This window comes from Hippoglossus stenolepis, chromosome 20 (genome assembly GCF_022539355.2).
Source record: "Hippoglossus stenolepis isolate QCI-W04-F060 chromosome 20, HSTE1.2, whole genome shotgun sequence".
Lineage (NCBI taxonomy): Eukaryota > Metazoa > Chordata > Actinopteri > Pleuronectiformes > Pleuronectidae > Hippoglossus > Hippoglossus stenolepis.
Window position 1 is genome coordinate 9,781,683 of NC_061502.1, and position 24,201 is coordinate 9,805,883.

Here is a 24,201-nt window from a genome sequence, read left to right on the forward strand (position 1 = left end):
TTTGGATCAGTGTATTTCTCTTTTATTGCATCTCATTTGGACTCACATGCAGGTGGGGGCGAGGGAGGGGGAGAGGGCGATGCCATCCATAATAACCCAAAATAAAATAAAACTTTTTAAAAAAACACAAAAAAAAACATCACAGCCTTCATATGAATACTCGGCAAACATTATTTACCCACATTCTTTTGGATTTCATGTGTCATAGTCATCTTTATTTTTCTTTCAACACGTCGTTAATGCCACAATGGATTAAGATACAGTCACTTTTGGAAAGAAACAACACACAGAACATCCAGCATATACTTGAGTCCCCAAGACTTCCAGTGACAGTGTATAAACAGATGCACCGTTGAGGACCGAGGCCACGTTCCAATCAGATGCTTCCTTGTCTCTTTCGTCGTTTCATATGGAGACTGAGACGAGGAAAGTAGCTCTTAGAGAGCACTATGCAGGATGCATCCCAGATTGACCAGTGCTGCACGCTACAATGCAAAATCACTCCACACCAGCAGAGGGCGGAACAGTAAACACTCAAAGTTTCCATTCAATACTGACTCTGACTACAGTTTGAGAGATATGTACAAAGAAGGAGGGAAGGTTTATTGAGTCTACTTGCCTTTTTTTCTCAACCATATAATTTGACATAACTAAAAATATATGATACGCTTTTGTATCTTCTCAAAATAAAGAAAATATGTATAATCTATCATTTAAAACATGTCGATTTGAACACATTTCACAAACCTTTGCGTGTTCGTGCGATCCCTACGAAACCATAAAGTTAAAACGAAACCAGATGTGCTCAACGAGAAGTCCGGAATTAGATGGCAAGTTGTGTTCAGGTACATTTTGGATTAATAACAGGTGGGAGGATGGATGGCCGAGCAGGAACAACCAAGTCTTCAATGACATAAACATAGCTCAGTATTAGTTTGGATGACATGGGTTAAGGAGTGGGAGTGGGTGGGGGGAGGTTGGCCAGTGAAGTTACACACACTGAACACAGTCCACATTTAACAACACAGTCCTCTTCTGGGAGATGCGCAAAGAAACCAACATATATCCACCATTCCAAGTCAGCTGATATGCAGATATCCAGAATGAATCTAAATACACATTTATTAGTTTTTTTTGTTCGTTTTTTTCCAGTGGTATATTAAGTAAAGGTTAACACTGAATAACACGCACACCCACACACACATAAACTGAATTTTGTTTTCTGTATCTAGGGTTCACATTCACAGTTGTGCTACAACATTAGATAAGGAGGGGAGGGTTTTTGTTTTTTTCAGGGGGGCCGCGGCTGGTGGGAGTTCAGAGGGCAAAGGTGGTTGATGTGATGGCTGGTTGGCTGAAGGGGTCGGGGTGTGATGGAGGGGGAGGCAGTGGGGAAGTGCAGACGTCCACATCCACGGAGCTCCAGATACAATAAACCTGCAGAGACAGGGAGAAGCAGAGAGGAGGATGGAGAGTTCATTCAAAACGAGGGGTCTCAATAGAAACAGGTGAGCTCTAAGAAAGTTGGGGTCCAAATAGGTTCATGCACACCAAACAGATAAAATATTAGATTATAACAATTGAAAAACATTTCCCTTTGGTTCCCTAAAGTTTCAATGGTGACATTTTTTATCTTGTACACGCAAGATATCAATTGATCAAACACGATAAATATATTGTGCGCACAAGATGATTTACCAAATGAAATTACGACTCCAGATGCACACAGACAGCCACAGTGATGGAGAGAACAGCTAGTCAAGATTTATTTTCACCTTTGAATGTCAAATCATGAAATCTTTGCTGCTCTTTAAAAGCTATAAAAGCAGCTTACTCCATGAGCCAATTATGCCTTTGCAATGCAAATATTGACATGTTCCCACAGGGTAATTATGTTGTGCAAACAAGATACTTGTTTATTTTGCAGAAGATGAAAAGAAATATCACTTGTCGGGGAAAGAAAGGGCTCTGTAATAACACAATCAAAATAATGTGTCTTCATTCTCCCTCTTCTGAAGTTGTGTGTCAGTCCAGTTGCTTAGATATCCACAGTCCTTTGCATCAGCTGCACTACAACATATAACACTAACACAATGATCTCTCCAGCAATTTATTGTTTCACTTTCAAGACACAGGACTGGTTAAAAGTCAAGATATTCTTACTTTAACAAGGGTGACGTTTTTTTAGTGAAGCAGCGAAAAGGAAAGATTGTTTCATTACAGGTATTTATAGAGGCCATTGCATCCAGTATTTTACTTCAAACATTCTCCTTTTATTAATTTAGTGATACATTATTTGTATTGTAGGACCCACTGGACGAATGCACATTAATCCTGTTAGCTCAGCATGATACAATTTACTACATGTAAAGAGATGCCATGTGTACCTTGGGGGTTTTTGGGTCAGTCCGTCTACATGAAGTCTTTAATATTGAGGTCATCCAGAGCGTTCCTGGGAGGTGGAGGCTTTCTGGGGCTCTGGGCCGCTCCAGGAGACATCTGCAGACACAATTACTTTCAGCACTTCAATTTCTTTGGTTACAGCAGCTGCATAGATATGAATGTGTCATTAATGTGTATTTAACCCATTCAAGAGTGAGTGTGTTACCGGTGCTCCGGGTGTCGCTCCGGTGGCTGGGAAACCTGGCCTCACCATGGGCATCATGGGAGCTCCAACACCCGGTGCTCCGGACTTATACACAGATACGGACAAAAGGAAAAAGAGACAATGAGACACAGGGTCCACCTTCAGAGGAGAGGGAGGGACACCTAAAGGGAGGGGGGGTCATTGTCCATCAGTGTCCAGTAATGTCCATGTAACTGGTGTAGGAACATTACTGGACTGGACTGGTGGTCTTACCATGCTGTAGCAGGGGTGAGTCCCCATAAAAGTAGGGACACCCATGGGTATAGTCTAAAGGTGGGGAGGGAGGGGAGGAGAGGGGAGGGAGGGGAGGAGTTGGGATGTTACAACACTACATATAAGACTGACACAAACTGCAAGGCAATGTATACACACACTGAAAACCAAAGAGTACACAATTGACAACATACAAAAGTAATGGTGAAAACGGACGAGCACACCAAATGAAGACAAACACGACACAACACCAACCCTATTTGACCTATGAGCTCTCATCCTTTATTTACACATGCATGGAGTTGAAGTGCAGAACGGAAGCTGGCTGCAGGAAGCCTTCACACGATTGTACTGTGGCCAAAAAGACGATGGAAATTTACAGAAGAAGTAAATCTGTAGATGGAAGACTGATTTCAGCGATGAGGGGAGAACCAGACGGTGTCTTTCCTGGACGCTTCAGCGAAAGAATTTACTTAAGAGAAGAAGAAGCTGTTTCCAAGCAACAGCTTCTTAATTTGCCACTTCATCACTCTCCAGTAGATATTCCAGAACTTTTTTTTTTTGGAGCAGACTGAATGTTATTAGTCAAAACTAAATATCTGCCCCTGCTTTTGATAATTTTCTCATTTTCTACCAGCGCATGTGATCTGTTAGGGATTCAATGAGATGAGTCGTTTAGATAAACTCCACCAGAGTTTTGCTACACGTCTCGTTTCAACGCCACACCTCTCAGTTTCAGAGAGCTCTCTGATAAGGCACTGGAACCTGGAGAGCCAGATGAAGGCAATGCTTTTCGATTGCTGCTACAGGTTACGCCCTGTCTGTCGCTGCCATGCGGCTCCACTCCATGCTATAAGACACAGACAACATTTACCATGGGAGCACCCCAACTGGGGGGAGCTACCTGAGGGGCCGCTGCGCTTCCCATTGAGAGATCTGAGACAAAGACAGAGAGAGAGAGACAGAGAGAGAGAGAGAGAGAAGAAGAGCGGTACTGCAAAATCACTGTTTCATTTATTGACATTATTATTAACACACAGGACATGATGCACAAGTAACAAGTGAATTAAAGGAGTCGTTCAACATTCTAATTGTTTACTCATGTTGTATCTGAGAGTTAGAGCAGAAGATCAATACCAGTCACGTGTAAGTTTAGTGCAGAGCTCGAGCCAGGAGACATTAAGTTTACTGTTGCAAAGACTTTGTTAGCCTGACTCTCTCCAAAGTTCCGACTTATTTCAAAACCCCTCCAAAGCTGATAAATAAAACTTATTGTATCTCTTTGTTTAATTCATTCAAAAAGTCCACATTTAAGAAGAGACTGGCATTTATTGATCTCCTACCTTGCTCTCAAAAAAAAAAGCTACTTTCTTTCAATCAGTATCTATGATATTGACTCAGGTCATCTAAATGACTACTTACTACTCGCCATGTTAGCCATAGAGGTGTCAACATCGCCTGCTTGAGGGGTCACAGTGGGCTTCATTACATCCCCTAGGCCATCAAATACTACAGGAGGGAAGAGGGTGGGGAGGGAGGGAGTTGAGGGGAGACGGAGGGAGATATTAGCATCCTTCAATGCAGGCTATCCTCACACTCAGCAGCATACTACTTGGCATTGCCATGACAACCAATGGGTGTCTCCATGACAACAGCGAGAGGAGAGGAGCACTGGAATGTGAACTGCTATGGGGAGTTAGTGATAAAACATAAAGTATCTCCTAAAGAAATCTGTAAAATTGCCAATCTTCTTATATTTATATCAAAAAACACGATTTGAGTACAGAATCTGTATAAAGACTGACAGTTAAATGGTTGTGATATTTCAAATAGTTATATCTGCTGCTGGAGACAAGTGTCAGCTCCTTGCTACTGTTGTAATTTCCAATCTAAAAATATGAACAAAATCTAACTCTAAAAGTGTCTTGTATAAATATAAAGTAGAATTTGTTACCACATGTGACAAACAGATCTATAAGTCACAATTCTAACATCATACTCAGTGTCAGTAATACATTTTCTGTGGTTGTGGATAAATATGAATATTTTCATTGTATGTGTATGAGTGCAGGCGGAATTGGGGCAAAAGCACTGCAGCTGAAATGAAGCTAGAGAAGTGCTAAATATCGCTGCTACTTCACAGTCACTTTGTAACCATCACGCATCTGGTGGTGGAAGGGACAGTGCAGCTGAGCTTGCCGTGCTGCAATGCAGCAGTGCACTGTGGGAAATTAGCGTGTTAAAGAGCAAGGGAAACTCACCCAATCAAATGGCAGGAAGCAAGCAATGAGCCAGCCCAATAGCCAGATGGAGAAAGAGAGGGAGAGGGTGAGAGGGAGAGGAAAGTAAAAAGCAGAGATGCCAGAGAGAGAGAGAGAGAAAAAAAATGCAATGAGGTTTTAAAGGAGCGGGTGATAATGAAACAATGAGATGTTATTGCACCAGTGACAGAGAAAAGGGGGGAAAGAAAGAGTTACGCCTCAGAGCAGTAGTATCGCAGACCATCAGTTACATAACATGGAGGCCAGTGGCACAGGACAGGAGATGACCAGGAACCAGGTGAGCAGGGCGCATGCTGCAAAGGTAACTGTTACCATGGTTACCAGTTGAACAGTCCCGTAATGTGGGGAAGACAGGACGGAGTTCCCCAAAGACTTACAACAGTGGGACTATGATGCAATGATGATGCTAAAACAACCATATGTGGACAAAAATCCATGGGACTTTAACAACATAAGACTTCAACACTGAACTAACAACAAGCAGTCGTTCTCAAGTTGACTATGGAAAAAATATGGAATACAATTTAATTAGGGTTTAATGAGGGTTAATTAACAACAAGCTGTTTAATTACCAAATATAATAGAAACAATAGCTACATAACAACCATCTTGTTTACAATCAAATTCAAGATGTCAAGAAACTGGCTGTAAAAATATACCACATAGGAATATAAAGACGAGACGCACAACTGAAATTGTACTTTCTTGATTCTTGTTGTACTGGGTTTGTACCCTCATGGTTGAATGCACTTATTGTAAGTCGCTTTGGATAAAAGCATCAGCTAAATGAAATGTAATGTAACAACTACGCTGCATGCGATTACTAATGGGTTATTAATATCTGCAGTGTTGTGTTTCAGTGATATGGAAATATGCAAAATGGACACCAATATTCCGACAATTAACCTTATTCAGAGAAAGACATTATTTTGATTTTGGTGTTAACATAAGGTGGTAACAGAACTTCATACATAATATTCATATTCCCGTTTACATGTTACAGAGCATACAGTCCGACATTATTCTCCCAAAAACCCAACCTAAAATACTTATGAACAATGCGTACACCATTTTGGGTGTTTTCTTTCTAATTTTGAAAAAACTCCAACTCCTTCTTGCTGCCAAGCTGTTGGTTACTGTCATATGTCGATGTGGCCCCAAAACTCCAATGTGACTAAGGTCAGAACACTCCACATGTCTTACTTTGATTATTGCTAATTCCGAGTAATACCTAATTCAGCTTAAGGTAATCAGAAAAGGCTGTTTACATGGCAGTGTTTTATTCAGACTATTAAGTTAATTGGGTTAATATGGGAATATTGGTGTCCATATAAACATAGTCACATTGATATGACCTCAAATGTACACATATACATGCAGGCTGGCACTTTAAAGCTGAGGTGGTTTTTTTTTACCTGACATGAGCTCAGCACCGGGGGCAGCGGGAGCGGCAGCAGCTGAGGTGTCTCCTCCTGTAGACTCTGGCAGATCAACGCAAATCAAACCAAACCAGAACCGTGGCAGGACAAAGTGCAGTTTCCATCGCAGCATGAGGGCAAAGAAGGGGTATTAATCAGCCTCCAGCTTCACACTGGTAATGCCAAACAAAAGTGTGTAGAATTAGAGAGGAAGGCAGAAAGGATAAATATATGAAGTATCACATTAATTTTTAACACACAATATTGCTTTTGGAATTATACACACTCTTTCAACAGGCACAAAAGCATTTACATACATACATCTCTGCTCATAGTTTTTTTTTTATCATCATAACACTTTAAGGCAAGGAAGAAAGATCTAAAAAGACATTACTTGCATCTCATAAATAATTCAACATGACCAAGCTTCATCTGTTTGTTATACTTCCATGATCCACAGAGGAGGCAATCTACAAGGTAGTCTACACTAAGACACAACTATGGTTTTAATCTCAAATGTTTCCTTCTAAGTCCTCTTCTTTTTTGATGATGCTTTCATGAACAGGGGAGTATGGCATAGGGCGGACATTCATGTGAGTTACCCACCACCAAACAGGTTCATGATGGCTCCCGTGTCAGGTTTGGATGGGGGAGCGGAGGAAAAGATGGGGTCGGGGGAGGTGAACACATCTGCTGGGGAGGGCAAGGTGGAGATGATGTTTAAAACTCTGACACACACTCACACACCCTCACGCAAATATACACACACATTATGATGCACATTCATCAACTGCAAATGCAGTGCACGCGGCTCATGCTGGAAAACGGGAGAGGAGGTCGGAGTGATTTAGTGAACGTTTCAGACAGCTCAATAGCTTTTAGCTGACCCATAAGAGGGCAGTCTCATTTTCCTGATCACAGCCAAGGACAAAGCTGGAGAAAACACACAAACGCACACACACACACACACGGCAAGACAGGATATGAGAGAGGGAACAAACATGAGATGGTAGACTGGGTGCAATACCTGCTGTAAACAAGTCAACACTAGGAGCGGGGTCTGCTTTGGTGAAACTTGTGTTTGGCATGGAATCAAAGAGATCTACAAACACATGCGCGCCCGGAGACAGGGATATTAAAATTCTCAGACACTTTCAAATGAAGGTGATGATCACACACAGCAGCAACGGTGAAATGAAAGGGGCCTTCAATATGTGCACATTAGTCTGATGAAATCAATAAAGAAGAACAAAAGAGGGGTAATGAGAGAGGAGAGGGTGGCAGGCAGGCTAGAGAGCCAGGGAGATGCCAGTCAATGTGTCCAGACAGTGAGATCAGAACCATACACGTCGCTAACATTTACCGCTTAAGAGGTCAGTCGTAGGGTTGGCTGCGCTGGGGGCTATGGGAGCTGAAATGGTCACGATGGTGGTGATGGTGCTGGATGTGGAGGTGAAGAGCGGTGAAGGGGAAGGGGAGGGGGAGGGCTGGGGCACCACCGAGCTAAAGCAGGCCTCCAGCGAGCTACCCAGGTTATTACTCTCCACTGTCATCATGCCGAAAAGGTCTACACCCGCAGACGCTGCGCTGGTGTCTGAGGGAGCGAAGGGGTCTTTGGGGAAGAAGTGGGATGGGGTGGCACATGAAGAGGGAGGGGGAAAGGTTAGACAGTCTGTTGAATAAAAATCAATGTGTCATATGATGATGATGAAAATACTGCTCTAATCATGAAGGCTGAGGAGAGAGGAATGACAAAGCACATGAGGGGACTGACAGGAGGAGGAGATGTGCAGAGCTCCAACAAGCTACTGTCAGTTGGAACTGTTGAAGCTAAAGGGGCTAAAAGATTTTATGAAAGACCAAAAAACTGAAGCAAGTCCTTCACAGTCCATAAACCTAAGAAACAAACCACAAGCTATTCGCAACAACAACCACCAACTGCCCTTGGCAACGTTCTCTGTCAGAGAAAAAGCACAAATCTTCTGATGCTGAAAGATAAGAGGCAAGAGCATTGTCTGCATTGGTAACAACAATAGCACTGTCCAGACAAGACCAGCAGTAATGAAAAGTGGATCTCTAAACACACACACACACTGTTCTGTAAGTTATTAAACATTTTTTGTTCATGGTCGTGATACTCAATTAAGTAAGTCCCACATTTAAGTCTTGCTTAAGTGAGCTTAAGCTGAAGCTAATTGTATTTAAAGGAATTGTAAGAATTGTAGGGGCAGTTCGACACCACTCTGATGTCTGTATGTTAAAGGAGACATAATATGATCATATTCAGATTCATATTTTTATTTATTATTTATTTTTCATGCTCTAATGTTCAGAACACATCACTGTCCTCATAGTGTCCTTCGCTGAAGCTCCTCTTTTCAGCCTCTGTCTGAAACACTTGGTTTTAGCTCCCATCGGCCACAGCTGATGAGGCATTTCAGTAGCAGGGCTTTCTGTGGCGGAGAGGAGCTTTTTAACTTTGCAGACCTTTTCCATTCACAAAAAAACTTAACTAGCACACTAGAGGAACGAGAGACTGAGAAAGTCACCTTTAAATAATAAGATACCACCAGCTGCTGGTTAGCTTAATTTGCACAAGGGGAAGAAGTTTTTATGTTATCGCTGGAGGTAACCACGTCCATTACAGCAACTCTACTTTCCACCACTGACTCAAACACACAGTCTCTCACACACACAAACAGATTCTCAGTCACCCACCAGCTCCAGCGTTGGTGGCTGGGGCAGACGTAGCTGCAGCCCCACCTTCGGCTGCTGCTGCAGAGGCCTCAGGGGCAGGAGCAGGTGTTGAAAAGGCGTCTGAGGTTCACACCAAACCCCAGCAGAGGACAGAGATGCCCAGATAGACAGAGACAGATGAGAAGATAAAGAGAAAACAGGGAGGAGAAGAGAACATCAGGAAAATAAAGGTAAGATTGCAGTATTTAAGGAGGAAACAGAAAGTATTGAACTGTAGCGCTCAGCAGCATTGATACATGACATTAATGACTGACAGGTGAATGGACAAATGGAAATACAGACAGGAGGCACTACAGCAAAGAATATTTTAGTGCACCAAGAGCAGACTAAGCCTGGAATCTACAAGTGTTACAGCTGCCATCTGTAGCTGTAGCCACGTGACAGGGTTTGATAGAATTGCTTTTCACTGAGGTCGAAGAAAAGCATGCCGGGCTATCAAAGACTAAGCATGTGGAGAATGAGTGTAGCAGTATGCTTATGTGTGTGAGCAGGCATAACCATATAATTTGTGAAATAATTTAAGAAATGATTAAAGCTCAAGTCATTATCATTAAGTCTTATTTCACCATTCTTAGTTTCACAGTATACATTTTGTAATCAGTTCAACACCATTTCATCAAACATTTGCTCCTATTTCAGAAACCTATTTTCCCCAATGACACTTTATATTATTGTAACTTTTTCAGCCAATTTTACAGCAGTCAGCTCCATTTGGTGTTTTCTAAAGAAAGACACAAAGACAGAGTATTTATCGGTGGTCACTCTAGCTTTTGTTTTTGTGTTCTGTGTTATTTTACAACAATGACCCAAAGTCTCAGAATTAGAATATTAAAATATTATTACAATAGAGTTAGAATATATCTTTGTTATCCACCAAGGTGTAAATTTGTCTTTGGCTCACCAAACTAAAATGAAAAACAACAACATAAAAAACAAACAAAGCAATTAGTGAAACAAACAAATGGACAAAGTTATCTTTGGCCTTGTTTTTGCACTAGCTAAGTGGAGCTAACTGCCAAAATATGGCGGCTCATGAAAGAGAGGAAGGCGATATGAGCTTAGTTGAAAAGGTGAGACTGTCGTGGCTATTGAGAATACCACTTTCATGAAAAGTGACAATATAAAATAAAAAAGGACATAAATTTAATATGTTATTGGGGAAAACCAGAGTTTTGCAAAAGGACATTTTCAAAATATAAAAAAAAAATCCAGTATGTGTTTAGTTGAATATTGGCTATATCGTGTTTACAGTGTTTACATCATTTAACAATTGATTTGTTCATTTTAAATTTTAAACAATTTATCAACATAATTATTCTATTACTTATTTATCAATTTTGTATTAACACCTTTTGGCTGTAAAATTTTGAGATAGCTGATAAAGATGGATGTGTGCATCAATACATCTGTAAGAGTTGACTGGTTTTTGATAATGTAACTTTGCTTGCAGGATAAAAACAATATCACCGCAAAGTTCTGTCAACAAACTCTTTGTGTTTGTACATGCATGTCTGTGTTTTCATATTGCATGATGGTTTTAGGGTTGAGCTTCCCAGAGTGATTCTTTCGTAGAGAATTTTCTGGAAGCTCACTGACCTCCCAACAGATCCATATTGGCGGCGCCAGGGGCGGTGGCAGCTGCTGTGCTAGTGGGAGGAGCTAGAGAGACTCCGGGTTCTGCCGCTGCAGGAGTGGGCGTTGCTGCTGCAGAGGAGGGGGTGGGCTCTGCTGTGAGGGTGGGTTCAGATAGCAAGGACTCGCCCATTTCTGCGAGTACCAACGGAGCGTTCGAAATCCCCAAAGAAAGGCACCAAAATAAATCCCCCAAAAAAGCAACAAAAATAACCAATTGAGTCACCGTTCAGGACAGTGAACGAAAATCAAACCGAAACAAAGGTCAAATCCAAATCAAACCCAAATCAGATCGTTTGGAATCAACAGATCAAAGCAAAATCAATTTTTAACCAAATTAAAGTTGAATAAACACCATCCGGTCATAATCAACGAATAAAAAACAACCAACCAAAAAAGCCCCCATCGAAAACCAAAAATAGACAATGAAATATGTGAAGGGAGAGAGGAGAGGGAAGGCAGAGAGAAACAAAGACAACACTCAGACTAAAGAAAACAGCTTGAGGAGACAAACAGGGAGGTAACAGTGTCCCACTGGTACATTCATCACTATCTGAAAACTCAGAATTTGGAAATTAATGGTGTTTTCAGGATACGTCATTAAAGTTACTTGAAAAAGAGAATCAATTACATTGAGATCTATACTAGAGACTGGAGGTAAAGTGAAGCAAAGAGTGACACTCACCTGATCCAAGAAGATCTATGGAAGCAGAATACGGATAAGAGGAAATACATATTTTATTCAATTTAGTTAATTTGAGAGAGTTAATTTAAATGTCAAAAATGTCAAAAGACAAACTCAACCATCAAGATGGAATGAAATAAAAGTAAATTACTATTGATTACATCCACAATACAATGTAAATGAATGTGATTTGACATGAAGGAGGAAGACTTACCTCCCCAAGATGTAGGAGCAGCTGATGGTCCTGAGGGACCTGAGGAGGACAGAGGATCCAGGTCCAGCAAGGAACTGTAGGATTGGGAAGAAATAGAGAGAGAGAATGATGTAAGGTTCCTTCTCTCTGTTGTTCTTGTTTCAGCTTTGTTAATTTTAATTGCACTGGTAGTTGGTGATAAACCCAAGTATTGGGCATGTAAAAACTTTAACCTGATGATGGAGAAAACTTTAAGGGATGACACAAGTTTAGATTTATCCTATAGGAACAATTCAGGATTTAATATTTCACTCAAAACCAAACATATGGACCTCATGGCACCAGATGAGAAGTCAGTGAATTGTCAGCAGGGTTCATCCTCTATGGACCGGCCATGTCTGTTTACAATATCATGGCAATGTATCCAATAATTTTAAATTATTTCAGTTCAGAACAAAGTGGAAGACTCAGCAGCCTATAGTCACAATAAATGACACAAATAATCTTAGAAGTTATCTGCTACTACCAAAGACTGTATATAAACACTTCCTCTTACTACCCAGAAATGAAGCAAACAAATCTAATATATAATACAAATGCTGCCATTTGAGTCTACGCAGTAATGATTGGGATGTTTGAGATGTTTTGACTTCACTTCTGGGGGGCTGTCCACTCTGGTGTCATTTTGTTTAAGTTGCAGGGACCATTCATTGTTAAATATTTATATTTAAAAAAGGGTTTGAAGTATTCTGTGCAACAATGTGTAGCACACCCAAGATGACACGACACACGATACAGAAAACAGTCACTTACTCTTCGACTGGTTCGGGAGCGGCTGAAGCAGCGGCACCAGCACTCTCCCCGGGAGGAGGCTGCAGTGTGGGAACAGCGTTTGAAGATTTGGATGGAGTCGATGTTGGAGACACGTTGTTTGTCGGCGATCCCTGAAAGATAGACAAGGGAAACCCTGTTTCAGTGGTACATCAGACCGGAACAACTTAGAAAAAATAAAGACTATATCAAAGGTGTATCATACCTTTGTTGGAGACCTGAAAGAGTAGAAGAGAAGGAGTTAGTGCTTGATTTGAAAAGGACAGATATGTGTGGGAAAGGCTGGAAACTATTTGATGGATCTATTATTATGTCTAAAAATCGAAACTGAAGAAATCAAACAAATATGAAAGACGGATTGAGTCATATGTGATCATATGAAGAGAGTTTATATCCAAAGCACCGTATTGTATGTCCGATGCATACATCTGAAGCAAACAATTGTTCAAAGTATTCTAACTTTGTGCGACTTTAAACTTTGGAACAAAACCCTTCATATACCAACTCACACTGCATGTCAGGATGGGCACACACATGTGGTGACTTACTGCTCATCAAAACATGTGTCTCTGGCAGAGTTCAGACACGTGATCACACCAATACACACATTTCCACATGTGAACTTATAGTTACAGTAGTTGTGGTGCATAATTCACATGTGAATAATGTGTAGGTTTACCATTGGGGAGTGAAATGGCTATAAATACACAGTTTTCTAAGTAGTACGTAAACTCCCAACAAAACATACAGCGTATGCTCACCCTTCACTGGTGATTCCAAATGAACATAAATGGGGAATAAAAGAGAGGAAGGGTTAACGGAAATTATAGAAATATAGCAGCCTATGCTATATGCTTGGTTTTCAACATTTCTCTCACTTATGTAAGTTTGTAGTGACACAGCTCATGAAAAACAAGGACTGAATTTGCTCAGTGTCAGCCTCATTTACTTCTGTTGTTATCTGGGTGTCAAACTGAGAGTAAGAACTGAACTGAAATAAAAACATTATTTAACATTTTCTTACCCCTTCTTTCCGCCCTTTACGTCCTCCAGACCATTCATGTGTGTTTCCAGAGATTCCAGGATACTGCTGGGAGCCTGAAAAAAAAAATCTAAACTGTGAGTAATAAATAAATGATCCTCCCTACATGTTTCCTGAGTCACACTCTCAGTCCATGTGTAGCCTACATTTCTATTTCCATAGAAAAACACGTGTTAAAGCTTTGAGAGTAACGCTCTGGAGAATGTCACTGCAATGCCCACATGCATGTACAAACACACACACACACACACACACACACACACACACACACGTAAGATTTGTCAAATTAAATTTAACATGCTGACACTCCATCTTGCAAACACACGCTCAACCAAGGCATTCCCAGTATCCATGGTTACCGGGTCCTCCAGAGTTTTAAACGGACAGTCTTCGTCATCTGAGTCTGCTAGATCCACCACTACCCCCGGGTGGAGACACTGGGTTGGGGAGATGGTGGTGGGTGAGACCGGGTGTGTGTGTGTGTGTTTGTGAGAGAGAGGTGGATTGCGTGGCATTCATGTGCATCATAGTCTTATCCCAATACTTCCAGCGGGCAAACAATAAACATGTAGAGCCATTACAAGTGTTCACTTACGTAGTTAATGTCAGGAATGTCATTTTTGTCGACTCCAACTGTCTGTTGAATAGAAAAAGAGTTAAAAATCTGAAGTACCACACAGCTTTATATATAAATATGGATGTACTTTTAAGGGCTTTCCTACCTCAGCCAGCTTCATGAATTCCCCAATCTTCGTCACCCTGGTCAGGAACCTCTTATAGATCTCCAAGGACTCCTTACAGTCGCTCTTCTTCATCTTGAAGTATTTCTCTATGTAAAGAGCACAGGAGGTTTGCGGGTTCAGATTCATTGTGATACTTGGGTTGCCAAGCAGGAGGGACTCGTGCACTTACTGACCTAATAGGTTGATGACGCCATCATTGTAGGAGGCAAACAGTTTGACCAGGTCCTTGAAGAGAAGCAAAAATGCAGCATTGATGATCCCATTGTTTAGCTCCTTGGGATGAACCTGAGAAGAGAGACCAATGACAAAACCAATAAATAAACCTTCACCACCTGACACTGCCAATTAAAATAAGAGTAGGAATCAAGCCAAAGTTGTACTCACATCAAACTCCATGAGTGTGTCAATCTCAGTCTGAAGAACAGGCATGCCTTTCAACAGCTTCTCAGTGGTCATGGTCCTCATCACGCCCTCAGCACTGAGAAAAGATTAGATATTCCTCACAGATAAGAACAGCCATGGGGTGTAGCTCATGATGCCTTTTTCAAAAAGTCTTTCAGCACAGACAGTGATGGCCATGGTTAACATACCCCTTCTTGACTCTGGTGAAGTCAAAAGCCATCTGGCGGTAGGCGAAAGCTTTCTCATTCAGGTATCGTCCATACCGTCTGATGAATGTAGACATGTCATAGCCTAAATAGAAAAATATTTTCTATTTAGGCATACTCATCTGGATACATACATTATGTGCACACACAAGCACGCACCTACTCACACACACATGCACTATCAGACTTGGGTCTTGTTCTTACCGTGAGAGCCGGTTTTGTCGATAAAGTTGCTGAGGTTGAACAGGGAGGTCCTGGAAGCCAAGTACTGAATGAATCTCTGAGAAAGAGACAGAAAACACAGTAAACAGTATCTGTCAAAAGCAGTGAAGCAAAGAATTTAACCCAAGCCCTACAATAAAGAAAACACGTTAACACTTTGTCACTTTACTTTTCAATTGGCATTTCAACATATCATAGTCCAGCTGGGTAGCACTGTCGCCCTACTGCAATAATGTTCGAATCCTATCTTTCTGTGTGTTTGCATGATCTACTTGATTCCTCCCACAGTCCAGAAACATGCTGATTGGGGTTACATTAATTAGAGACTCTTAATCATCCATTTGTGTGGATGTCAGTATGTTAGCCCTGTGATACAATGGCACCCTGTTCAGGGTGTACCCCGCCTCACACCCAATGACAGCTGGAATTGGTTCCAGCTCCCCCTGTGATCCTCAAAGGATAAGCTGTAAAGATAATGGATGGTTGGATGCATGGTTGGATGAATGGGTGGATATTCCACCTTTTAGTAGTTCTGATTCCATTGATAGCTGCTTGCACATTGGACCCACGGGACTCACTTCACTTCTTGGAGAAATTGTGGTCACAGCTGTGACACTATCAGCACACGACCTTTACCACAACCACACTCATAGGACCAATTTCAGCTCTCCAAAGTGGTAACCTCAGTTATTTACCAACACATTTCTTATACATGTGGATAGGACAACGACAAGCCCCCTCGTAATCTGTGCTTTTATATACTCTAACAGAGTAACAGTAACTGTAGATTGCATACATGTCTTGCTGAATTAAAATGGAATAGAGTAAAGCTTGAACTGTATTTGGTCCAGATGTGATTGGTCTGTATCACGCTCGCTCACCTCATTGCCGTGGACACACATGTGATGGCTGGTGACGAGGGCCTTGAACACGACCACCCAGCTGGCATTGGTGGCCCTCTCAAACAGCGTGTCAGCCATCTGAGGGATGTTCACGTTGGTGGTGTTGGTGGCCGACACCAGGTCTGCAAAGTGCACAGTCACAGAGAAATGTTAGTATTTACACAATGGTTCGATAAATCTGTCTACTGATGTCTGATGGCATTGAGGGGTTAGCTGATTAGGGAAGTTTCCTACAGTTTGGTATGTAGGAGGAGTCAGTTTATTTTTAGACCTATGCGTACATAATTTCAATAGCTGTGATTAAACTTTGATTAAGTGTGAAAGTTAAATGTTCACTGCAGAGCTGCTCCAGAGACCCGTGAGAATATTAAGCCAGGAGAGGGACCTGACGCAAATACAAATTGATGTTGGTGCCCACACACACGCACCCACACACACACACACACACACGTTGGCACGCGCTGACAATGCAGAGGGAGCGAATAGTGCTTTGTCATCTCCCCTCCCTGGTTGCCAGTTCAGACACTCAGACAGATAGAGAGGTCTCCTAAAGTAAAGTGTCTGAACCACTGCTCTAAGTGGAACACAATCTGTACAAGTGCAGTGGGATGTTAACACGTATATCCCCTTCTGTGTTACATTGACTGGTCACTAATGACACAGATTCAAACACTGAATCACAATTTCATAAATTCCCCAGAGATTTTAATTTCAGAAATACACAAATCATATCATTTCTATTTTAGACACATTTTCCTTTGGTCTAAAGTTACTGTACATGTATGTGGAATAATTCTTGACATCACATCCTGCTGGGAGGCATAAAGAATCTTCTCCTTCTCTGTGTCAAACATGACAATGTTTTCGACATCCAAAGAATTTAAAATGTCTGACAAATATAACAAAACAAAACAATTCGAAGAAGCTGGAACCAGAGAATGTAATGGATTTCAGTCTGAAAAAGAAAACATATCTGCCAACTAAATTCCAGCTTATCCACTATTATTGAATTATTGACGATAATCATGTCAGCTCTTTGCTACAGGCACAGTTTTGTGTAACCGAGGTAAATTTCACCCACATTGAGGCCACAATTGGCAACACAAAATATCTTTCTTTCCCTCATTTTGACAGATGTCACTGATCAAATCAAGACGAATATAAAAAATTTGTGGCCGACAATCAAATTTGCAAAAGGGGACACGAGCAGCACTCGTGATGAGCATGTGAGCAAACATAGGCTTCATAAAGTAGGACCCTGATCAGCTGATGATGACACACAATCTCACAGCTTTATATCAACTATTTCTTTTAAAAATATCAACATATCTAACATTTTATTTCTTCATTCTCAGAAACAGAGAGAGAGAGGCCACAGAAAGAGCAATATAAACTTAACAATATAAACACAACAAGAGGACTTGGTCAAGCAAGAAAAAAAGTTGTATAAGAATAATGCTATATACAGTACTCAAGGTCCTAAAATATCTGGAATACATGAATTAAAAGTATTCAAGGGCAGATATTGCATTTGTTGTGGAAGTGAAAAAAAATTGAACAGCCTGCCCCCTTGACATTGACAAACAAGAGTAGCACTGAGCATACCCAGAGAGGAATGCAGCAAATATTGGCAGGTACCTCTAATAATGGAAGGAGAGGAAGGCCAGTGTATTGAATAGACCTTGGCCTTGCCTCAAGTAGCTAGATACCAAACTGTAGACCCAGAACAGCAAGGTGGGGCAGAGCGAGGGAAGAGAAAGAGCAGACGCTCAGAGGAACAGCAGGGAGTCTGCTGAGAACCAGTTATGTTGACATGAGAGATGAGAGTTAGAGCAGTGAGGCTGCCCAAGGTCATAAAGAGGTGGCAAGCTGGGAAGGTTAGGGTGGTTGGGGGGGTTGTAAACAGATTATAACTAATCACTGGTTCTAGTCTCACTGCTCAGCCCCCGTACAGCACATATACATAAACACTTATTTTCCTGTTTTCACACCCCCTGTGTCACACCAGCAGTATTATCCGCATTTTGTTACCAGCACTGTTGAGTATAAAGACTCTGATTAATTTATCTTCTTAGCACAAAATTGGAAAAACAGTATCAAAATCGTTTTAATGTCTTTTGTTTGTGTTTTAATAAAACTGATCATTATCTGTAATATATACATACAGTTTGACCAAATGGTAACAGCCACACAGCAACAGCTCTGCTAATGTCTGTTGCTCTTGTGTTTAATGATGACTGCAGTATCATCAATCTGTTGTCCCTACACCACGGCCTCTGTTACTGTAGATGTTAGAGTCTTTTCAACAAAACGTCTTATCCATGCTTGCGTGTTTTATTCTAAAGGATTGTTTCTCTCTCTCTCTCATTCAAATCTCTGATTATGTCCATCCGCTATCTCTCAGTTAACTCTCTTTTTTCTTTCTCTCCTTTTGCCTCTTTTCTCTGTGAAATTGCAGAAGATGCATGCACACACGCAAACACGTAGACATGGTCAACAAAGGCTGAAATGGGATTATATAACATTATCATGTCACCAGCGCAGCGACAAAGTCATTACTCATACTGACATCGTAAATACAGAGCTGTCCACTGCTATTTTCTGAGATTTTAAGGTCAGGATATCCACTAATAACTGTGTGTGTAGACATAATATATGTTTACTGGTGTTTAATGTGTTGCCATATGGGCCAAATCATGGGCTGTAATCTAGTTGTGACATAATTATCGGAAACATACACACACCCATTTACATGTAGTGGATATGATCGTGTGTGTGTGTGTGTGTGTGTGTGTGTGTGTGTGTGTGTGTGTGTGTGTGTGTGTCTAATGAGGATTTGCTGAGCTAAATAAAGACTCTTACGGTAATCCACGGCCCACAGGAGAGTTCTAATAATGAACTGTGAGGCCTCATACGGTGTGAGTGTAAGTGTGTGTGTGGCTGTGTGTAAGTGAGCTATTATTGAGATTTAAAGTTACACAACAAACTACTAGCCCGATTATTCCAGATAAAATTACACAGTACACACACGATAACGTGATTTCACACCTATTTACTCCACATGCCACCAAAATAAACCTTCTCACTCAGTAATTATTGCTTACTCAACTACGCACACTGATACCTTTTCAATCTATACAGTGTGAATAATTCTGTTGTGGAACTGTTAGCACGATGCTAACATTAGGGCAGCATACACCATTTAAACTTCTTATTCAGAGTTCAAACACACCCATATGATCGCAGACAATAAACAAGAGCGCTAAAGAGTGTAAAGAACACGCAAAGGTTTAAATGACTAAAGCGCACAAGGACACATGAATAAGCAGTAATATCATAAGTTAAAGCAGATATTCACTTAATTAAACAGATTTCTGTACGCTAAATAAAAGGTTACTGCTAGCTGGCCGTTAGCTTAGCTTAGCCTAACAAAAAGACAGGAAACACATGTTAACAGCTAGCCTGGCTCTGTCTGAAGCTAACGCCATCAGCCTACTAGCACTAATGCTCATTAAGAGTCTGTCACATTAGCCCTTTGTAAATTAGCAACATAGCTTGTTAGATAGTGAGCTCTATGGGTGATATTAGGTAGTTTTTGCTAACATTAATAACTAAGCTTGCTGTTTTCACCATGGTTCCTTTCTTTGTGCTCGGCTAAGCTAACAAGCCGCAGGCTGTGTAGCCTCTGTGTACCGCACAACCATGCAGAGGTGAAACTTGTATCATCTACTCAGCTAGCTAAGATGCTACACAGATGCTAGCTTCTGCAAGTGAGACACACCACACTGGGCTGGAATCACAATTCAGATGCTCCATTGAATTGCAGATGATAGATAAATGCCGACTAGGACACATGAATATCATCTTAAATGCTAAAATATATAACTTGACACTTTCACAAGTTCACTGAATTTACTTGCCTGCAAAGATTGATACCACTGTCTTCTTCTTCTTTGTCTGATTTATTGGTGGGTGCCAACCAACGTCAATACACCAAACAAAACTGATTTCTGTTTATTTAACATAAGGGTACAGGTAGCTGGCAGTTAGCTTAGCTTAGCCTATGAAAAAGACTGGAAACGAAGGAAAACCGCTAGCCTAGCTCCATCTTAAGCTAATGCAGTGGTGGAACCAGGACCTCTAAGGCTCACAAAAACAGCCCGGCACATTATCCCTTGTAAAATAGCAATATTACATTTTTACACTTACACAAATTTAAACCAATGAGCTACAGCATGTTAAATAGTGAGATATTTGGGTGCTATTATGCAGTTTTTTGCTAACTAGCTGGATTCACCCTGTTTTCCAGTGTTAATGCTATAGGCTAAGCATAGGCCATCAATTTTGTGTGCGCTTCACTACCACATGACACTACTATCATTTACTTTGCTTACTCTCAGCAAGAATGCAAGCAGGTTTTACCATCATGGCACATACAGTAAGTCACAGAGCCCTACACTTCTGGACACATGTTCTGCACCCATTTCTACATTTCTACATCCCATTTCTGCATCCAGCAGGTAATAACGTGATGAATTGTATCAATTGCCTTTGTTGGTGAATAAACCGTAGGGTCTTTATTTTCAGTTGACCTTGTGTGGACCACATGTTTCCCCTGCAAATTTGGAGCAAACACTTGCCCTCCAGTGCTCGTTTCATTAAAAAGAGAAAAACACAACTAAGATAAACAAGAATATTAAATTCAACAGAGGGTGTTTTAGTTCATGATGATGTTTTATTTCCTGTGTGCACTGTGGGCCTCATTTTAGAAGAAATCATGTACATGCATCAGGGGCAAAATAAAATGTTATATACCTCTTCACACAGAGGAAAATCCTCCATAGATGTATAACCTTTGCAGATTTTATTTTGGAGTAGAAATTAGGGTGAAAAGCACCTGTGATTTTGAAATAACTATAATCACACACAATTCCTCCTACTACGGGCTGCTGATACTTTTAATTAGTCCACAATGAGAAGACAATCCCAAATATTCATTAAACTTCACTAAAGCATAATTTCATATCGTCAACATTTAGCAACAATCATTCTTCAGTCTTATAGTTTCGTTAAAGAGCTATGCATTCATTTTGATTGTCTCTGCACTCTCGAGATGACAGCGCTGTCATTTGCCGTCTTCCTTGTCACAATCTCCCTTTGTCATTACCCTGCCATTGACTGAATCTCACAATCTGTTCACATGGCAACCTCACTGCACCACCACAACCCCATCCATCCACCCCAAGGGTCAAAGTCTGTGTCACCAAGATAAAGGAATACATTTGACAGGTTTTTGTCAAGTAAATCTAAAATAATGGCATAGGTGACTTATAACTGCAGTAGCTTATACAGCACTTAAATTATTAGTTTCTATCTTCAAGCTAAATTGCTCTATCAATATAGACAAAAAACGTCTTATTATTTGAGTGTATTTCACTGATTTGATGTCGGTATGAGTGGAGATGATTATAATTTTTTTGAGGTTAGGAATTTCCTTCAGCCAAGATACACGTGCTAGAGTAGCACAGTGGCCTACATACAGGGAGCTTGTTGAATCCCCCCAGAAATGGATACAGCATAACCTCACAGACTAAAAACCTTCAAGGAGACAACTTGTTCATGTATGTACACTATATCTTGTTGAACTGGCTTGGCAATAAAACACAAAGGCCTAAGAATCCTTCTGTGTATCGGCAGCTACACAAGTCCGAGACGGTACTGTCCAAAATTAGACAAAGACACAGACAACAAACACACGAGAGCAGCAGAAAAAAGGCGGAAACAATGGGCTTTGTCCATAGTCTGTGGCCATAGTCTCTGGCCCATTCTAGCATTAGCATTGTCACCTTTGGCTGTGTAAATAATGCAAGACAGTCATTGGCTGATTATTAAATTATTCAGCAGGGTAGCGGATCACAAGATATAAAGTCCCAGCCCAAGACACAGGACCAGACCAGCACATGCAGCGACCAAACACAGATGGACGCAGACAAACCAGAAAACATATAGCCCAACTTGACTACACCCATTACCATGTGTACTCAGCACCACGCCGCTGCTTTGGTCTGACTCAGTATTTGTGGGAGATGATGGTGATTAATCATGATTTGTCATATGGGTGGCCTGCTGTCATGTGTAGATGTGTCAATAAAGCTGTGAGGTTTGATAATTTTATTCAGCTGGGATTATATCCAATAGCCCAGTGACCTATATGCAACTTTGCTTTGAATTTAAATAAATGTGTAGACACTTATATACATTACTATTTATACCTTTAGGCCTTCTGTGGTTTTGCATCAATAAAGCTTTAATGTGAAGTTAAAGTAAAAATGGCTTTGCAGAAGCGCAGATATTCAATAAATTGGATACTTGTCAGTTCACATAAAATATGGCCTTTTCTGCCGATACCTAACTGTCTCCTGTCTTACTCTCTCTCATGCATGAGTGTCCATCATCTTTACTGGAGGCTGACACACAGGGTCAGCAGGGGGTTCACCACAATGGCTGCATCAATTCATTATGGCACCACACCCATTTAAGCAAAGGGGAATTAACAAATGACTGGTCTTAATGGCTCTCTGTGGTGGCATGTGGCCTGTGCATGTTTCTGCACGTGTGTGTGTGTAGGGGCCTGTTGCCTCTTACATGCCTGTAGTATAAGGAATAGTAGAGGAAATGAGTGCACTTACAGTCCAGGTGCTTTTTCTTGGGCGCCATCACTTCATGAGTGGTGGCTTTGCAGACAGCTCGGGCCATGTCTGATCCCGTTAGCTGGTACTGCGCAGCGGCGATGCGATCCGTGAGCGTTTGCCCCGACATTTTCTCTCTCCCGCTGAATGGACCAGCTCAGGAAAACGCGTCTCGAAGCAGGGGACGATACAATGAAGAAAGATGAATGTGAATAAAACCCAGGTGGTGCGGTTGGGTCGAGCCGATCCCGTGCGTTTCCTCCCCCGGTGTAGGCCTGTGACCTTCTGTGTGGGCGGAAAAAACACGCACAGGATGAGATGAAAACCTAATAAGTGCTATTCTCGCATGGAAATCGTGCGGTCACGTTGATCGTGTGTGTGATGACATGATTAGACTTACGCAAGGTTGTGAATCCCCCCACGGCTTGTCCCGTCCCCAGGTCCGGACCGCTCGGTTCAGCACCTTGGACAGCTCGAGCCACCCGGTTATGTAAGAGTCAAGTGGCGGTGGAAGCTGCTCCCTCAGCCCGCAGCAATAATTTCTCAAATGGACCAATGAACGATGCTGCACCACTGAACCTCTTCTGATCGTTTATATATATATTTAGAGAAAATATCTAATGCAAGGCCGCGCAAAGATCCAGTTAGGAGGGCGCATCAGGTTTGGCTACTTCCCCTCCTCCTGCAGGAGTGCATTCAAATAAAGACAGGAAAAAAAAACCTGCAATGGTTCCCTCTGTGGTCAGATTGCGGTGTTTCCTCTCTTCTGCTCTCTTCTCCTCAATGATCTGTACGTTCCGGCTCAGAAATGCTGCTTCACACACGGAGAAAAATTGCGCACCGCTCCCCCAGTGGTGCTGCTGCGCAAGATGTTCGGGAAGAGGAAGAAAAAAAAGCAGATGGGAATTTCCTTTCACTCCTTCCCCCTCCTGTCGATTGTTTATTTATTAATTTGTGTTATCTTTATATATGACCATCACCACCGGAGGCTCCTCCCCCCTCCAGAGGGTGCTGCTTGGTTGGATGACACACGTCGCATGCACGTCTCTTCAAGGGGAGTGGACATGGGGCGGGGGGTGCAGAAACCCGGATCACGATGCGCCAAAAGGGTTAAAAAAAATACGAGCGTGACTGTGGCTCCTGTGCATGTGCGGTATGCATCACGCAGGTTTGCACACGCTGCATGCACAATGGCAGATGATGGGGGGAGACATTCTCCTGATGAGCAGACTACCCCCTAATAGTCCACATAATGATCATCTGAGGCTTTATATGTGGACTGAGCCTCATAAAGCTACAACCAGAGCAGTACAACATGTAATCACACTTCATATTTG

General features: G+C 41.6%; 1 protein-coding gene across 8 annotated transcripts; it reads right to left on the reverse strand.

Moving 5' to 3' along the window:
* On the reverse strand, nucleotides 1-23,840 carry LOC118099708 (clathrin coat assembly protein AP180). 8 transcript variants are annotated; one of them, XM_035144427.2, is made up of 23 exons: nucleotides 23,265-23,840; nucleotides 22,865-23,149; nucleotides 16,155-16,297; nucleotides 15,256-15,331; nucleotides 15,034-15,136; nucleotides 14,828-14,921; nucleotides 14,617-14,728; nucleotides 14,423-14,529; nucleotides 14,296-14,337; nucleotides 13,683-13,756; nucleotides 13,420-13,425; nucleotides 12,864-12,876; nucleotides 12,641-12,771; nucleotides 11,849-11,922; nucleotides 11,635-11,649; nucleotides 10,914-11,084; nucleotides 9,279-9,377; nucleotides 6,558-6,623; nucleotides 4,283-4,369; nucleotides 3,765-3,796; nucleotides 2,609-2,692; nucleotides 2,388-2,499; nucleotides 1-1,437 (listed from the first exon to the last, which is right to left on the reverse strand). In XM_035144427.2, exons 2-22 carry the CDS (start codon nucleotides 22,992-22,994, stop codon nucleotides 2,413-2,415), a joined length of 1,746 nt encoding a protein of 581 aa, XP_035000318.1. In that variant the 5' UTR covers nucleotides 22,995-23,149; nucleotides 23,265-23,840; the 3' UTR covers nucleotides 1-1,437; nucleotides 2,388-2,412. The 8 variants fall into 8 exon arrangements, 7 of the variants coding, with proteins under 7 accessions (XP_035000318.1, XP_035000316.1, XP_035000319.1 ...); XM_035144425.2 differs by having other exon boundaries at nucleotides 3,735-3,796; XM_035144428.2 differs by having other exon boundaries at nucleotides 4,283-4,354; nucleotides 23,265-23,839.
* Between the last annotated feature and the right edge of the window lie 361 nt (nucleotides 23,841-24,201).